The 19,241-nt window shown below is 37.8% G+C and overlaps 1 protein-coding gene across 2 annotated transcripts in view; it reads left to right on the forward strand.

Moving 5' to 3' along the window:
- The first annotated feature begins 14,028 nt into the window (after positions 1 to 14,028).
- Positions 14,029 to 19,241, forward strand: part of LOC134791290 (sodium-independent sulfate anion transporter-like) — a 38,467-nt gene continuing 33,254 nt past the window's right edge. For both annotated transcript variants that reach the window (XR_010144283.1, XM_063762294.1), the window contains exon 1: positions 14,029 to 14,227. Coding sequence is in view for 1 of the 2 variants with exons in the window: in XM_063762294.1 (XP_063618364.1) it covers positions 14,033 to 14,227 (195 nt within the window). In the remaining variant the exon portion in view is untranslated. The remainder of the gene's footprint in view (positions 14,228 to 19,241) is intronic.

Consider the following 19,241-nt stretch of genomic DNA (forward strand, 5'->3'; position numbering starts at 1 on the left):
ATAATTTTGTTTCATACAAATCGCTGTTAGATCTATCAATTCATCTACTTCCCCTGGATGTAAACGTTGCCTTTCAAAAAGACCCTTAATAATCTCCAAAGTCTCTCCATATGGCACATTTGTAAACAAACTGTCTACATCCAATGAAAGAAGAACAGCATTATCTGGTATGTTAATGTCCTGGATCTTTTCTATTAACTGCAAGCTATTTTTCAAGCAATATTTCGGCTGGAACTGGGACTTGTCTCTTATAATGGAATTCAACCTTTTTGCCAGATTATAAGTTGGCGCACCCAAATATGAGACCACTGGACGAACTGGGATATTATCCTTATGAATTTTGGGAAGTCCATAAAGAATAGGAGCTCGTGGATTCATAGGCACAACCGTACTCTTCTGATGTTCGGTTTCAAAAACAAACGAAGAATTCTTAACTGCTTGTCTAAGATCTTTCTGGAACCCTGGAGTTGGGTCTCTTTGCAATCTCGAAAATCCGTCACCTTGAATAAGGTCTAGTACTTTCTGATTATACTGTCCCTTCTCCATAATCACAATGCAGTTGCCTTTATCTGCCTTTGAAACCACCAAATCACTGTCTTGCACTTTCTGTTGTATAGATCTTAGCAGCAAAACATCAGAATCAACACACGCACTCTGTGCTGGACTAGTACTCTTGATAACATTAGCCACCATGGTCTTTGTATCTACATCACCACGGCCCCGCACTATTGCAACCTCAGAATCCACTGCCAAATTTTCTAATGTTCTATGAGTAATTTTTGTCTGGAAATTATACCTCAAACCTTTATCTAAAAGCCCAATTTCATTTTCTGAGAACTCCACATTAGTTAAATTCTTGACTCGAGGATGGAAAACATGGCGAGTTGTTACTTGCACATCCCTTCTCCTTAAAAATGAACCAGAACTCGACTCTGTTAACCTATGCAATTTGTTAAGCTGGGTAGTATACATCTGGTGTGGAAGTTCAGGAGAACTTCCACACCAGATACTTTAGATAAAGGCTTTTAAGGGGCTTTTAGATAAAGGTTTGAGGTATAATTTCCAGACAAAAATTACTCATAGAACATTAGAAAATTTGGCAGTGGATTCTGAGGTTGCAATAGTGCGGGGCCGTGGTGATGTAGATACAAAGACCATGGTGGCTAATGTTATCAAGAGTACTAGTCCAGCACAGAGTGCGTGTGTTGATTCTGATGTTTTGCTGCTAAGATCTATACAACAGAAAGTGCAAGACAGTGATTTGGTGGTTTCAAAGGCAGATAAAGGCAACTGCATTGTGATTATGGAGAAGGGACAGTATAATCAGAAAGTACTAGACCTTATTCAAGGTGACGGATTTTCGAGATTGCAAAGAGACCCAACTCCAGGGTTCCAGAAAGATCTTAGACAAGCAGTTAAGAATTCTTCGTTTGTTTTTGAAACCGAACATCAGAAGAGTATGGTTGTGCCTATGAATCCACGAGCTCCTATTCTTTATGGACTTCCCAAAATTCATAAGGATAATATCCCAGTTCGTCCAGTGGTCTCATATTTGGGTGCGCCAACTTATAATCTGGCAAAAAGGTTGAATTCCATTATAAGAGACAAGTCCCAGTTCCAGCCGAAATATTGCTTGAAAAATAGCTTGCAGTTAATAGAAAAGATCCAGGACATTAACATACCAGATAATGCTGTTCTTCTTTCATTGGATGTAGACAGTTTGTTTACAAATGTGCCATATGGAGAGACTTTGGAGATTATTAAGGGTCTTTTTGAAAGGCAACGTTTACATCCAGGGGAAGTAGATGAATTGATAGATCTAACAGCGATTTGTATGAAACAAAATTATTTCAGATTTGGGGGACAGTATTATTTGCAAAGTGATGGTTTGGCTATGGGTTCACCACTGAGTCCTTTGATGGCTGATATTTTTATGGACCATTTTGAGAACCAGCATATTGTGGGCAACAATAATATATTATACTATTTTAGATACGTGGATGATTTGATTATTTGTTGGACGGGTAGTATGGGCCTGCTGGATGCATTTATTGCTGAAATTAATGGTAAGCATCCAAAAATTAAGTTTAAAAAGGAACTAGAGCAAGACAACTCATTGAATTTTCTAGATTTAACAATCACTAAAGTAAACAACAGGCATCAGTTCAAAATTTACCGTAAGCCTACACATACCGATACAGTTATCCCGGCTTCTTCCACGCATCCGTGGCAGCATAAGTTGGCTGCTTTTCATTGTTATGTGCATAGAATGTTGACTGTGCCTCTTTCTGATGAACACTATCAGATTGAATTAAATAATATTTATCACTTAGCAGTTTCGAATGGTTACGATAAGTCTGTTGTGGATGGTATCATCAGGAAAAAGCGGAATAGTATGGTCAACACTATGTTGTATGCGGCACGATCCTCTGAACCGATAAAAAAATATAAAGCGAGCATAACTTATGTTGGCAAGTTGTCTGATGCAATTTACAAAATTTTGAAGTCTAACGACATTCCTGTGGCCTTTAAGACAAATAATACTTTGCACTCAAAGCTTTGCAATGGCAAAGATAAGATCGAGAATGGGAAAAAGTCTGGAGTTTATAAGCTTACCTGTGACGATTGCAATAAAGTGTATGTGGGGCAAACGGGCCGTAGTTTCACTACTAGGTATAAAGAGCATGTTGCGTCATATAGACATAACCATCCAGAGAAGTCCAATTTTGCAAAGCACTTATTAGATACAGGTCACACTTTATCTGAGAATCATTCTTTTGATATTTTACATGTTTGCGAAAAGGGATTGCGTTTGGGTGTTCTGGAACAACTGGAAATAATTAGGTACAACAATAGGGGCATGATTCTTAACGAACAATTGAATGTTGCGTCATCGCCGTTATTACGAATTTTTCCATCTCACTCACACTTGCACGGTAGGGGGAGTGGTCAAGGTATAAATATGGCCGACCATTCTAGACAGGTCATTCCGTTGCCGGGCGTCAGACCGTCAACAACTCCTGAGGATGCCTCGTAGAGAGGCGAAACACGTGTCGAGGTTTATTCTTTTGGTGGTGGTTTGTTATATTTATTTGCGTATTTATTTTTGCGGTGGGAGGGTGGGAATATTAATTGCATGTAAAAATACGCAAGTAAGTATAACGGGTTAGCACTGATTGACTAGCACGTTATCTTTTCGCGGATTAGCAAAATAATATTTTGGTTTTAATTAGTATGGATTTCCGCAAAGTAACGCCTGATTCTATTCACTAAACATAAAATTTCCTACAAGAAACATGTAGAACACTTTTCGCTAGGATCAATATTTAAAAAGACAAAGCATCCGGTAAGTCAATTATAATCAATTTTAAAGTCCCTTTTTAGTTTTTTGTAAATAACTCGTAAACGGTGTCCCATAGCACAATAGGTTTTTATGAATAAATAATCTCCATAAAATTTTCTGCAAAAAACATCTGAACACTTTTCTCTAGGATCCATATTTAAAACGATATTAAAGGAAGAAAGTTAATCACATTCAGTTCACAGGTCGCTTTTTTTTCGTAAATAACTCGTAAACGGTTGCAACGGGGGCAGTTGTAAAAAATATTATACGTAAATATTGAACATAAAATTGTCCACAAAAAAGGTTTTGTACACTTTTTCGCTACGATCAATATTTAATGAGGTATTAAAGGGGGTAAGTTAATTATAATCAATCTCCAGGTCCCTATTTTAAGTTTTTCGTAAATGACTCGTAAACGGTGGCCCATAGCAAAATAGGTTCTTAATGTTAACTAACCCCCCTTGGCTAAAAAGTGGCCTCCATGTTTAAAATTCATTTGTTTACGTAAGATGTCCGTCTTTGGGTCACGAATTTACATGTGTGTACCAAATTTCAACTTAATTGGTCCAGTACTTTTGAAGAAAATGGGCTGTGACAGACGGACAGACAGTCGCACGAGTGATCCTATAAGGGTTCCGTTTTTTCCTTTTGAGGTACGGGACCCTAAAAACTAAAAAAAGTGACATGTGAATTGATTGTAATGAACTTTCTTCCTTTAATATCGTTTTAAATATTGATCCTAGAGAAAAGTGTTCAGATGTTTTTTGCAGGAAATTTTATGTAGATTATTTATTCATAAAACCTATTTTGCTATGGGACACCGTTTACGAGTTATTTACAAAAAACTAAAAAGGGACTTTAAAATTGATTGTAATTAACTTACCGGCTGCTTTGTCTTTTTAAATATTGATCCTAGCGAAAAGTGTTCTACATGTTTCTTGTAGGAAATTTTATGTTTATTATTTATGTGTGATCAACAGGGTAAAGACCGGTAGTGATCACCGAATCGTAAGAGGCACACTGAATATCAATATTAAACTTGAAAGGTCCAGCCTGATGAAGTCTACGCTCCGACCTACTCGAGCCCATGTTCAAAACCCCGAAAGCTTTCAACTCGAGCTTTCTAACTAGTGTTGAGTCGCTCACTCGTGAGGCACCTCATTTGTACCACTCATTTTGTTAATTTGTCGCAGTACTTCATACCGCAAAAATGTCTTACATCACTCCTCTATTCATTTTACTCATTTACTCGCGCGCATCACAAACACCTCTTGCCACACAAATCATTCACACACTTCAAATTTAAAAAAACTCTTATCCTTTCAATTTCACTCGCGACCTTCAAAACTCATACGCTCCTCATAACCTCGCAAGAGAGTCCCTGGATCGCGCGAGGCGCTCGAGGTGCTCGCCCGCTCGCCGACACTCAAAACTCAAATGAAGAAACGAGTAATGGACGTAATGGTCCACACTGTCAACTGCCGAACTACAAACCTTATTGCAACGACAAAAGGTCCACCGAGAAAAGCATTGAGTTTGTACCGCTCACCGCCTCTCTGTGACATGAACACCTCAATCCTTTCAAAATGAAACAATGAATTAGAAATACCCAAAGAGGGAGTGAGACAGACACGCGCCGTACTTCAATATCGCCTCGCGTCACCACCGAAAATACGTTAAAAATTAAACACGAAAGACAACAAGCGTAAGCGCTGCAAGCTTTCATACATCTTACGCCTTTTTGATCCTAACTTACGTGTCAAAATGGCGCGAGAAATCAGTCTCAAAACGAATTTCGACGTGTTGCTTCTCTGTCGCACTTGTAAATTCGTACGTAAGTGTGACAGGGAGGCAACATGACGAACTTGGTTCGCGGTACGCCCTCTGTATACCAGGCGGGCATTTACGAAGCTTGCTTAGAAACAGAAATCCCTTAAGTAACTTAAATATTATTGAAATATAATACGGTAGCGTACACAATTTATGATAATTTCAATAAGTTTCAAGTTTATTAAATAAAAAGTAAGTATAATTTTCATAGGTAAAATAAAAATGTAGATGTAAATTATACCGATTTGAATTTGCAATACTTTTTATTAACATTCTTTGTAAACGACTTCGAACTGTCAAGTTATGATTATAACATATTTATATTTATTTTGTTCGTACTTCGTTCACTACCTAGTTAATTTTAGTTCTCTAATACCTAATACCTAGTGATAATTCTTATAATCATAACAAAATATGGACATAGTTTTTGCCAGTAAATATACCCGCGGATCTTCCTTGGTGCCTTTTGCATGAAAAAATGAAGTGTAAATGTAGCCGGTGCGGCAGGCGCGAATGGTGCTTTGTTTATTATCATATTGATGATATTACTGTTAAATTATCTGAGGTGGTAAGTTAGTCACTTCTATATAATAATGACTAGTGAAAATATTGAATTTGTTCTCCTTAGTTTGTTAAAAATGTGGTAGTTTTATGGTTAATAGGTACTTATGAAATATATCACTACATATTATAAAACAAAGTCCCCCGCCGCGTCTGTCTGTTTGTGGGTTTGTTTGTATGTTCGCGATAGACTTAAAAACTACTGGACGGATTTTCATGTGGTTTTCACCTATCAAAAGAGTGATTCTTGAGGAAGGTTTAGGTGTATAATTTGCTAACCCGTGCGAAGCCGGGGCGGGTCGCTAGTGATTATTATACTTAAAATTATATCAAGTAGCAAGGAGGAGGTCTAAACAATCTAACAATAAAAAAGAGCTACATTAGAACAAGTTTCATAAAAGCAGCAAATTAAGTTAGGTACTTTATGTTCTTAGTTTGATTCTAAAATTATCTTTCTCCTAAAAGTTCTATTCTTAACCTCCAGAATTGCACTCCAATTAAATATTACTACTTATTTATTTATAAAGGAAGTGATGAATACATAAATATGTATATACATTAAATATTTTTGTCGCCGTTGGAGTTAATGGAATAGTCGACGCTGAATATATGCTAGTACCTCACCTCATTTGAAGTAAGACATTGTAACACCTCATTTTAGAAAATGAGGTACTCATACAAACTCATTTTAAATTGATGTCCTACCCATCACTATTTCTAACCGCTTTGCTTGCCTAGAGAACTTGGCTTCAGTGGACGAAATCAACGACGAGCTAGTGGAAACTGTCCACACAGTAGGGTCTAAGTTTTTTAGACCCCGCCGTAAAGATAGACCTCAGAAATTGACCGAGCAAACCTTAAACCTCATGGCTGAACGACGCTCGCTACAGTTGCAGTCTCCCGATGACGCGGAGTCATATAGGCAGCTCAATAGACGTATATCTAAGTCCTTGCGACATAATCTGCGTCTCTTTAATACTAACCGTATTAAAGAGACTATTGAGCGAAACCAAGGCTCCAAAGTGTTCGCAAAGGACAAAGCAACGCAAGCAAAGCAAGGGTCTATTGGGCAAAGCCAGCTGACAAAGCTGAAACGGGAAGATGGCAACATAGCGTCGAGCAAAGCGGAGGTTTTAGGTGAGATCGAGAGGTTCTATGGACAGTTATACACTTCGATCGCAAAGCCCGTTGACAGCTTGGTAGGAGGTCCAAGAGCCAAGCTGTCCCGACATTATACCGAAGATATCCCGGACATCAGTCTGTACGAGATTAGGATGGCCCTGAAGCAGCTTAAGAACAACAAGGCGCCGGGCAAAGACGAAATCACTTCAGAGCTTCTGAGAGCGGGTGGAACACCGGTACTTAAAGTCCTCCAGAAGCTCTTTAATTCCGCCTTGTCCGAGGGCATAACGCCTGAAACATGGAATAGAGGCGAGGTGGTGTTGTTCTTCAAAAAAGGTGATAACAACCTATTGAAGAACTACAGACCCATCACGCTTCTGAGCCATGTCTATAAGCTGTTTTCAAGGGTCATCACGAACCGTCTCGAACACAGACTTGATGACTTCCAGCCTCCCGAACAAGCCGGTTTCCGAAAAGGCTATAGTACCATAGACCACATCCATACGCTGCTGCAAGTTATACAGAAGACCGAAGAGTATAACTTGCCATTATGCTTAGCGTTTGTGGACTATGAGAAAGCCTTCGATTCGGTGGAAACATGGGCGGTGCTTGTCACTTCAGCGATGCCATATTGACTATCGGTACATCGAAGTGTTGAAGTGTTTGTATAATAACGCCACCATGTCGGTCCGAGTACAGGAGCAGAGCACGAGGGCGATTCCATTGCAAAGAGGCGTAAGGCAGGGAGACGTTATCTCTCCGAAACTGTTTCAGGGTGACCACTATTTCCTACAACTAAAATTCCCTGACTTTTCCCGGTTTTCCAGGCGTTTTTTCAAGTTTTTCCCTGACCATAATCTTAAATGTAATAAATATAAAATATATAATTGGAATACATTTTTGCGCTTTTGCAGAATTATCTGCTAGCAAATCACAATTTATAAATACAATGAAATAATACAAAAACGTAAATAATAAGAAGTAGTATCTGAATAGCTCAGTTGGTAAGAGCGAAAGCATAGTTAGACGGAAGTCGTGGGTTCACATCCTACTTCAGGTGACGTTTTTGTACTGTTTCATTGCATTTAAAAATTGTAATTTGCTATCAGACAGTTCTTACAGTTACCCAATAATTAATTTAATTTTTGACCATTTTTGTTAAAAGCTAGGTATACAGGAAAAACCAATTGAAACAGTAGGTACATTCACCTGCAATAATATGTTACTCTTCGAAGGCCGCAAAAATATGTGACACGCTCTTATGGCTCAACAAATAAGATCGTGTCAGATATTTTTGCGGCCTTTTTTGTGTAACATATTATTGCAGGTGACTGTACCTCTGACTACTGAATTTATTGGATATTAAATGTATCATATAATATAATCGAGCCGCGTGGATCTTTTTTTTTCAATATTTATTTTGTCTATACCGCCGTGGTAGAGTCAGACCAAGAAAAGTCTCCAGCGGATTTGATAGCCCACGCAGTGCAAGTGTTATTTTAAACGTCAAACTTCTATGAAATTATGACGTATAAATAACACTTGCACTGCGTGGGCTATCAAATGCGCTGCCGACTTTTCTTGGTCCGACTCTAGGATATAGCGTCATAAACGCGTCTTTGCGCAATTATAGACTCTTGCGAAAGATTTTCCACTAATATCTCCTTATTGATGGAAAAGCCACGCTCAGCACTATAAGCGTTTCCGTGGGATAACACCATGACCATTTTTATTAAAGTTTGCATGTCTTTATTTTCCTTTTTTATCAAACCGAGCCAAACATCATCCAGTCGGTGACCATCCTTAATGGAAAATTGTTTCATTCATTTCTCAAATTCAGGTGATTTACAAATATCATTGCAGACCATAGAAGGTAGGATCGTATAGAAGTGGTATACGCGTGCCTCCGTGAGGGACAAAACATACGCAAATGCGACACTGTGATTGGCCGAATTCATTTGTTGCCCACCATAATCCATACTAAATTTACGGTGGGGAACAAATAAAATGTGAGACTGTGACAAGGACAAACAATAATAGCTCTTTCGCTGCTACTCCTACTGAAAGATACATAAGACTATCCTGTTCGGTCACTTCTCCCCACCCTCATGCCAGATTCAGTTTTAATACTAGATTCATGTTCACTTTTGGCGTTATCTGCTTCATATCCTGAAAGCCGGTTATTTTTGACAAATATGTCCAACACTTTATCGAGCCTCTCTCGTCGGAATTCTGCATTGACTGCGATTGCGGGATCGAAACAAGATATTCCCTTAGTCAAAGCATACGAAATAATTTTAGTGGCGCGATCAACAACGCTAACGTTCTCGAGCCAACGTACGTACTGCACAAAAATTTAATGGGAATGTACTCGAGCCTGAAAACCTTGTATAGACTTCACGTCGCGCGGGGCTATAGCAGAATAGGTAGTATAGAGAACGTAAAAACGCTAACCTTCCATCCCGAGGCTTTCAGTGATTTTTTAAACGCATTGTTGAGATTATGAAGTCCACAACTCCCCATGTTGAGCAGAATTGGGTCACCTGCTTCGCCCTTACTTTTGAGTTTGGGCTTTAGGTCTTGCAAAAAAATATTATCCATCGAAACCTGCAATATTTTTTTTGTGTCATTGCCATCAGTCGTGGCAAGAAAAGCCTCCAACAAATCAGCAGCAGTTGCGTGCCCCAGAAAAGCTGAGCCGTAATATCTACTTCGGACTTGGTTTTTCTCATTGTCCCAATAACGGAAAAAGATGTCCATCTGCCCTTTCTGAGCAACTTTATTAAGGGATTCGTCAAAGCCTATGGTAACGACATCACAATCAGAACATGCTTCTTTTAATTGTCGAAAAAAAATATGGCGTCCGTATACAACAGTGTAGGCTATTTTTGTTCTTTGCAAGCGCATTTTTTTTGCGATATCAGAGTCCGGAATCATCAGAGGAAAGAGATCCACGGCTTGTCCACCGCTCCTTTGTTAGCTATGACTTAGTACTTGATACAAACACCAAATGATTTCAGCCTTCGTAACTTCGTCCTTAATCAGCATTGTCATTATAACACGTTTTTCTTTAATATTAGTGTGATGTGATAGAGTGATCGCATTTACCTACTATAGTAGATATTTATAATGTTTGGAGATGGTAAAATTAATAATTTGTTTTTTTTATTATGTACTTATATTATGTACAATCGACGTCAAAGATATTTATGTTTACACTTTTGCACCTTACTCCTTTGAAACAAGGCGAAAAATGTAAAGATATCTTTGACGTCGACTGTACATACAGAGACAATTTTTATTCCCTGACCTCCATTAAATTTCCCTGACAATTCCCTGACTTTTCCATGACTAGCGAAATTCCCTGACTTTTCCCGGTTTTCCCGGTTTTCCAGAAAGTGGCCACCCTGCTGTTTACTGCCGTAATGGAAGACGCCTTCAAGCTCCTGGAATGGGAAGGACTTGGCATCAACATCAACGGCGAATACATCACTCACCTTCGGTTTGCCGACGATATCGTAGTCATGGCAAAGTCGATGGAGGAACTCAGCATGATGCTCGATGACCTCAACCGAGTTTCACAACGGGTGGGCTTGAAAATGAACATGGGCAAGACGAAACTTATGTCAAATGCCAATGTTGTGCCCATCCCAGTCTCTGTTGGGAACTCGGTACTCGAAGTTGTTGACTCGTACATCTACCTAGGACAAGTAGTCCAATTAGGTAGGTCCAACTTCGAGAAAGAGGTCAACCGCCGAATCCAACTCGGTTGGGCAGCGTTCGGGAAACTACGTAATGTCTTTTCGTCCGACATACCTCAGTGCCTCAAGACGAAAGTCTTTAATCAATGTGTGTTACCAGTGATGACTTACGGCTCCGAAACGTGGTCTTTCACTACCGGCCTCATCTCAAAACTCAAAGTCGCTCAACGAGCTATGGAGAGGGCTATGCTCGGAGTTTCTCTACGTGATCGAATCAGAAATTAAGAGATCCGTAGACGAACTAAAGTCACCGACATAGCCCACCGGATTAGCAAGCTGAAGTGGCAATGGGCAGGACACATTGCACGCAGAGAAGATGGCCGATGGGGTCGAAATGTGCTCGAGTAGAGACCACGGACTAGCAAGCGCAGCGTAGGACGTCCACCCACAAGATGGACAGACGATCTTGTTAAGGTCGCCGGAAGACGCTGGATGCGGGTCGCTTCCAACCGGCACGTATGGAGGTCCAAGGGGGAGGCCTATGTTCAGCAGTGGACGTCTTATGGCTGAGATGATGATGATGATGATGATGATGATTTATGTGTAAGATTTGTTTTTGCTATGAGTCATACTTTTCAAATTATTAACGAAAAAATAAAAACAAGGAACCTTAGAATTTATTATAATTAACTTTCCCTCTTTATTATCTTTTTAAATATTGATCCCTGCTAAAAATGTACTGAATCTTTTTTATTGAAAATTTTGTGTAGATTATTAGTTCATTTTTTTTATATTGGCCACCGTTTACGAGTTATTTACGAAAAACTAAAAAAAGGGACCTTTAATATCACATATCTCACTTCCAGTCAAGAATTCGATCAAGCAACCGGCAAATTCGGATTCAGCGGGGTCTAATTAGGTTAAAAAACCCGGTTGCCAAAAAGTTATATGTTTTGCCAGTAGAAATCGATTTTTACAAAAATGTGACCAGTCTAAATTATTCAATTTGATTAATTTTATAGCCTTTTAAAATATGTTTACACAATTTATCAATCGTGACTGAATTCCGGATTGGTTAGATGGGTGTGTGCCTTTGCTGCCCAACTTGTTATAAAATGACAATATGACGGACGAATGTCTGAAATGTTACCGTATTTAAGAATTATTTTGCTTTTCTTCGTAAGTATGTTGAAAAACATTGTGTGTATAACATATTTGCATATTTATACTGTGATTACCCATTTTATGAAACGTCCGCTAAACTAGCACAGGTCCGACGCTGACAGTGGTCACGGGCGTACTGGCGTGAGGAATAGGCGCAAGGTATTGCCGCGTAGGGTGTAATTTAGTAGGCAAAATGTTGAATTCATCAAATGATGAATGAAAAAATTAACGTATCGATAAAAGGACAAGCAATAATGAAGATTTACTTAAAAGCTATCGACTGAAGTAAGTTTCATATACATTTTCGTCCTAGTACTTCTAACATAAGGAAATAAAGACAGTGTTAGGCATGTTTTCAACTTAAGATTCTATCGAGAAAATAATGAGCCGTCGTGTTTCTGACAAGCAATAACGTAGTTCAAGGACTTATACATACTAGAAAATAATGCATGAAATCCTTGTAAAAGTCTGTAAATATGGTGGTGGTAATCAAAGAAACTTAATTGCTAAATTGGAAATCAAAATAACTAAAATGGGCCAGAATCACCAATTTTAAACTACTACGTTTAGTGCTCATCGATGTTAGTGTCGTAAGCGCCATCGACAATAAGGTCCCTTTTCATAGATAATACCACATATATTGAAAGAATCGCTCTTAATTAATAATGTTTACATCAAGGATGAGTCACATTTGTTATAATGTTTAAAAAATTGCTCGAATCGATATTTGATTTAATGAATAGCACTGGTACGTTTTTGCCTCCTAAAAACCCGGGCTAAGTTTATCACACAGGTTATAATACAAAAGTATGCTTATTTATGTGGATAAGGGCTCAATTAAAAAATAAGCTTTACAGCCCTTAATTAAATTTTGGGTATATACTTACATTATGCTTATTTCAGTTTTCTTACTTCGGCGACACATACATAAATAGGTACACTCGGCGTCAAACATTCTTAACATTTTTCGCCTTGTTACAACAGTGCAACAGTGTAAACATATTTTTGACGTTAACTGTACGAGAAAATAGTAGGTAGATAAATATTTTTCCTTTTGTTTATTTTATTAAAAAAATTATAATTTTATGTCTTAAAATGTATACTGTACAATCACCTACAATAATATTTTACTCTCCGAAGGCCGCAAAAATATGTCACACGCTCTTAAGGCTCTACAAATAATATCGTGTCAGATATTTTTGCGGCCTTTGTTGTGTAACATACTATTGCAGATGACTGTACTGTAGCTACGGACCGAAAATCACAAAGAAACTCAGGCTACACAAAAACTAAGTTGAAAGAAGCTAGTACCTAGCAATTCCTATACACGGTGTAACATGAGGAAACCGAATAATTTTAACAGCGCGTTTCTGATCATATTTAGACACAAAAATGTCCTATAAACTTTTTTGAAATTCGCCTAGTTTCAGAGATAATATTAATAAAAAAAAAAACAAGTTTTTATTGTTACATAGTGTAAAAGGCCTTTTTGATGGTGATGTTGCTGCTATGGGACGTAGTCTAAATATCCTTATTGATAGATGTCAAAAAGTGACAAGTAACACTTTGCAAAAAGTAGGATTTACGAAAAAAAAATGTAAATATTTTTTTGGCGAAATTGACCTAAACTCAAATTACATTTTTTCCTTCTTTGGCCTCAGAAAAGCGTGGTTAAAATTATTCGGTTTCCTCATGTTACGCCGTGTATTAGTTAGGCACTTAACGACTTTACTCAGAACACAACTCCTAACTAATTTCATTCACCACAACAACTTATCTGTTCTAGTAAAGAAAATACTTAATAGTTACAGATAAACATTTTACTAATAAATAAGTACTAACTTAGTTAGTACCTAAGTAACCTTTTTAAGTTGAACAAATGAACATGGCTTTTGTAGTTTTGGAATTATTTTGGCGGTTTGAGAGTGGAAAATCGTTTCATTTATTCGCTAGGTGCACGACGACACGATTTCTACGTTAAATCTTATGGAGTAAAATTAATCATGTTAATGAGTGACGTTCAATCCGTCATTCATTTTATCTAGGCAATTGACAGTTACAGCGGCGATGTTACCGCCGCAGCAGTAATGTCGCGTTAGTGCAGCTGTAGTTGCAATTGGAATGTCACCTTAAGACTATTAGACAGTGATAACTATTTAACTAGTCTGTTCGAAAAGAAGAGCCATGGAATGGATTGGGCCCCATACATTCCATGACTCTTCTCTGTCCGCACAGACTCTATTGGTTGGTGCTGACTGGATTTTTCACCTCCAACCACAATCACTGCAAATACTAAAAATATTTCAAATTAATGTTTTTTTTTTCAGGCAATATGAAGCTGCCAGACCCGAAGCGAATGCTCGGCAGCATATTTCCAATACTCCAATGGTCGAAGAGTTATAACCTCGGGACGGGTGTCGGTGACCTGATAGCTGGGATCACTGTGGCTCTGACGCTTATACCTCAGTCTATAGCCTACGCGTCGCTCGCTGGATTAGAACCACAGGTGAACTACAACAATATTCCATTGGTCGAAGAGTTATGACCTCGGGACGGGCGTCGGTGACCTGATAGCTGGGATCACTGCCCAACTAACATTAGGCGCTAAATATAAGGGTTAAAAGAGTTCTACATAAGCGTTTGTTTACTCCAGAGGTTCTATTGATGTCCTAAAAAAATAGGAGTTATAGCCGGCTATAACTCCCTAATACCCCCGGATTGGGCACAATTTTTATCACCTTGGGTTGTAAAACGGCGCTACAATAGAGAAATAAGAGGTATAATAAGAGCGCTAAATTAGTGCTGTAATAGCGTTGATTAAGTACTTAGGATTTAAAAGGGTGCCAAATAAGCGACTACTAACTATTTGAGTAGTAGAGTGTAGGGCCATATAGATGATACTTTGATCTTTAGATGGTATATTAGCATTCAAAGTCAATATTTGTAACACTCAAGAAGGTAATTGTGCATTTTTTCCTTAGCCCTATCTGTTTTGGTTGCAATGTTTCTATTTTGTATTATTATTCGCAAGCTTGCACTGTGACAGCTTGAAGTGAAATGTAATGGCGGATAAATAAAAGCAAATAATTATTTTAGTTCACTGATGCCAGCGTTATCTGCGGATTTATGATGGCGAAATTAATTACACTGTCAATAACTATATGTATTACTAACAAAATTTTAAAGGGCCTCTGATCCTTTACATATTTATCTGAATATAATATTTTATTACTTGTGGTCCACCGTATATAATTTTCGAAAAATTGCACAATATACGTGAAATCCGGTTTTAAATATAACAATACTAACATTAAGCCAATATTGAGTAAAAGTATCGATTTTTATTAAGTATTTACGTTCTAATTAATAGTTTTTGTTTTGCTTATTGATTCATCGGTCATCTCAAGATGGCGCTATAGGCTTAGGTTGCAAGTAAGACTCTATTAACAGTATAAGATGTACTAAGGTATTGAATAGCGCTCGTCTGCGACTACATGACCTATAATAGTGACTCGTAACTTCTCTTTTCGACTGTAAGTGATACAAGAGAGTTAAGTAGCGATTGCGATACACGGAGCTATAAAAACCTTTTTATCGCCTGTTTAGAACCTTAAGTGAAAATTGCAGCTGCTTATTACTAATATAGATGTTAAGGTGGTAGAATTCACTTTGAGCTATAATACTAGCTGCTTGAGATGCATTATAGCGGCCAAAACGGCTACTGTGGATCTTAAAGCTATACACGGACCTCTTAAAGACCTTGATATCACCAGAGCCTGTAAGTTTAGAATATGTAGCTATTCTACAGCCGTTCTATGTCTTTAAGTGATAAAATAAGTGCGAAGTGTCGCCTAATTGTTTGTTGGGTGTGGCTCTGACGCTTATACCTCAGTCTATAGCCTACGCGTAGCTCGCTGGATTAGAACCACAGGTGAACTACAACAATATTCCATTGGTCGAAGAGTTATGACCTCGGGACGGGCGTCGGGGACCTGATAGCTGGGATCACTGTGGCTCTGACGCTGATACCGCCGTCTATAGGCTACGCGTCGCTCGCTGGATTAGAACCACAGGTGAACTATAACAATATTGCAATGGTCGAAGAGTTACGAGTATGTGATGAGGCCTAAAAAGTTGACATTTTATTGAAAAATACTTGTGGTTTGACACATTTGGATGTCATAACATAACAATATTATTTTCCTTAATGCGCTTTGATTCTGTCAAATTGTTTATTAAAAAACATATTATAGCCAGCATTCAATGAACGTAAGTAATAGTCTGTGCGGAAAGAGAAGAGTCGTAGAATGTATGGACTCCCCTACATTGCACGACTCTTCTCTTTCCGCACAGACTCTACCTTTGGGTATGGTGTGCTTTACGCTCACTAGTATCTCATCCCCTCCCCCTGACGCAATCTCCCCTTTTAGCATGAAATATGTCCGGGTTGACAGTTTTTTATTTCACCTATCTGAAATTATGTACCCGCTACCTTCTCACAGTGTGACATAAATGTGTAGAAAATGAAGAAATACTTAAAACCATGCTGATTAAAATTTAATATTACAATACGATTCGCCTTGCTTAACTCACGTGTTAAAAATGCATACATTATCCGTAAGTGTGACCGGGACTGATAGAAAGTTTAACTAATGTGAGCAAATCAATTTACCTACTATGTAACTCCATATTAATCTCGCACTTAACCGGTCAAGTGCGAGTTCGCGAACATACAGACATACTTACTTTGACTTTGGGACTTTGTTTTATAAGGTGTAATGATCAAAAATACTTCGTATTTACAGTTCATGAGATAATTTAAAGTTTATACGGACCATTCGATGCGCGAGTTAAATTAACTTTTGCATTTGACCGGTTTTCCAAATTGCAATCACGATCGTGACAGAGTGTTATTGGTAATATATAATTTGTTATTAATGAACAAGGAAATGGAAGCAGTAACACATATCGTTTAACAGTTTCTATAGTAGTATCAAAGAGAATTTCAAATAGAGAGTTACTGTCATGGTAAATTATGTAGCTACAGTACTATTACTGCCATCTTTCGACAGAAGATTAAAACTGTTAGAACGCTATTTGACTTTGATCATTATTTTTTCACTGATATGTGTTAACTTGTTTTTCATATCTCATGCTCTGAAAGTGGGTCGTTGTTGTTCTAAAAGGTGCGCAGAAAGTGATACGTTTATGCTCTAGCGCAGAAAAGTAGTGTACTCCTCTGCGTCCCCGTCCCACGAACAACTGGGTGGAAACAAAATGGAAAAATAGTGTCTTTATTTCCTCGCTTGGAACAATTGGTAACTGTTTAATTTTACTAATCCCACGTTGATCCTTTTTTTATAAAAAATGATGTAAGTAAATTGTTAAAAACAATTTTTTCTTGTTTCTTTCGTTGAATTCTATTTACTCGATTTCGTAAGGCGGGAACCAACAGGAATACACCAAAAATATTTTTTTAAACCTTACACTTGCGTAAATTAGCAAAGGCAAAATCTTATACAGCCACAGTTAAACCTTTGTACGATATTAAATTGGTTTTTAAAGTTATTTAGCACTATATTCATGAAAATAAAATAAAATACAAGATAAAAATTTTGTTATATTATTAATGAAATAGTTATTTAATATTTAAAATACTTTTATTATGTTATTACGTGGTGCGGTGCACCAAGGTCGCGGTGCGGTCCGGTAGCCTGTTGCGGCTTTTAGAACGAAAAAGTATAAAATTAAAAAGTAAGAGGCAATCCCGCTGATTTTCATACTATAATGTACAAACCATTTTAAAATTACTGCAGTTTGTTAAAAAATGTGTATTTTCGTAAATATTGCAATCTAAATGATTTTCGCTAGGGGTTATTAATCTTTACACTTGTAAAGTCTCCGATTGCAAGTAAGTCCTAATGAAAAAAATCATGGCCGTAGGTCTATTAGGTACTTCAATTGCTGATTTTCCGAAATTGCCTTGTCTTGTTTGGTTTCCTCGCATTCGATATGAAAAGTAGAGTGTTTAACTCGGGTGAAAGGCACCATTTCCGTCTCGGACTATTGGCGCTCTCACTGCGTTCGAGCGCCAAACTACCTCGACAGAAATGGGTGCCTTTCAACCCTTGGTTAACAATCTACTATTTAAATATTAATATTAACGCCATCTACTCGAGCGTAGGCTGAAGGTTATGGCGCCATCGCTCGAAGACATTGCACCATACCTTTTGCCTAGTGTCGAGTAGATGGCGTTAATATTAATATTTAACAAGTTAACACATATTAGTGAAAGAATAAGGATCAAAGTTAAATGGCGTTCTAACAGTGTTAATCTTCTGTCGAAAGATCGCAGTAAATTTACAGGGGCTACATAATTTACTTTGACAATCCGCCTCTATACACTCTATTCTCCTTGGTAGTATTCTTTACTTGGTAATTTACGATCGTCTCAAAATAACACTGCATTTGAATTGATTATCTGGAGAGTCACTCCAATCTTAGAGGATATCCAAACGGAGACGCCTTGTCTGTAATTTTCGGTACAAAACAGTCTGCCGATTTTTGCGTGGGAGGGGCACGTCAAATGTATAGGTACGTAACGTAAAAATAGCCATGTCAAATAAACGTCAGTCCATACAATGTGACCATTGGCCGCCTATTTTCGACAGAGGGGAACGCCTGTTGATGGCTACTCCGTTTGGTTATATCGTCTAAGAATCCAATTTTTAAATGTAACCTTGATTTTGTATAGATAAACGCGTTACTGGCCTGAATTAGCGATGAATCGTTTGTCTTTATCTGTCGTTTTGACTTATTGTATGTATAAGAAAGGGATAAAATATTATTTAACTAAATCAATTAACAAATCAAGTTGGGAATGTTGGAATATTTAAAGTCTGAATGTGCCTCCTATTTATACATCAGTTATTTAATTGGTTGTCACGAAACGTGCATAATGAATGGCTCTTTGTGAGCTAATTTTTGCGTCCTCCTTGGAAGTAGGAAATCCCCTTTTTATCAACAACAACTTATTTTTCTTTTTTCTTATGTTTACCGAGATTCACAACTTTGCCTGTTATTGCCACACAAAGTGACACAAGGAACTAAATTATAGAGCTGTAACAATTTATTACTATTTACTTAATTTATAATAATAACATTTATAGAGTCCGTCTAAGCTAACTCTGCACCGACGAATATAATACGTCGTTAAAAACGTCATATTTTCATGAAAATTTGACATTAACACACTAATATCATTGCAAATAGCATGCATAATTAGCTTGGTGCGACTGTATTCATGAAAATGGTAGCATTTATTTATTCGTTATGGCAATATTAATTTAATTGTCACGTTTCACAGTCACGCTAAAAAAAGAAAGAGACAAAAGTCTCCTTCGAGCTATCTCGCTCGGTAAGTTTTTGGAGGCGAGAGCACAGTCTACTTTAATATGCCACGTCTATGGTTCTTTTCGCTCACACCAGTGGGGAGACACTCCTGACTTCGGATAAACTCG

Source organism: Cydia splendana, chromosome 6 (genome assembly GCF_910591565.1).
Source record: "Cydia splendana chromosome 6, ilCydSple1.2, whole genome shotgun sequence".
NCBI classification, from domain to species: domain Eukaryota; kingdom Metazoa; phylum Arthropoda; class Insecta; order Lepidoptera; family Tortricidae; genus Cydia; species Cydia splendana.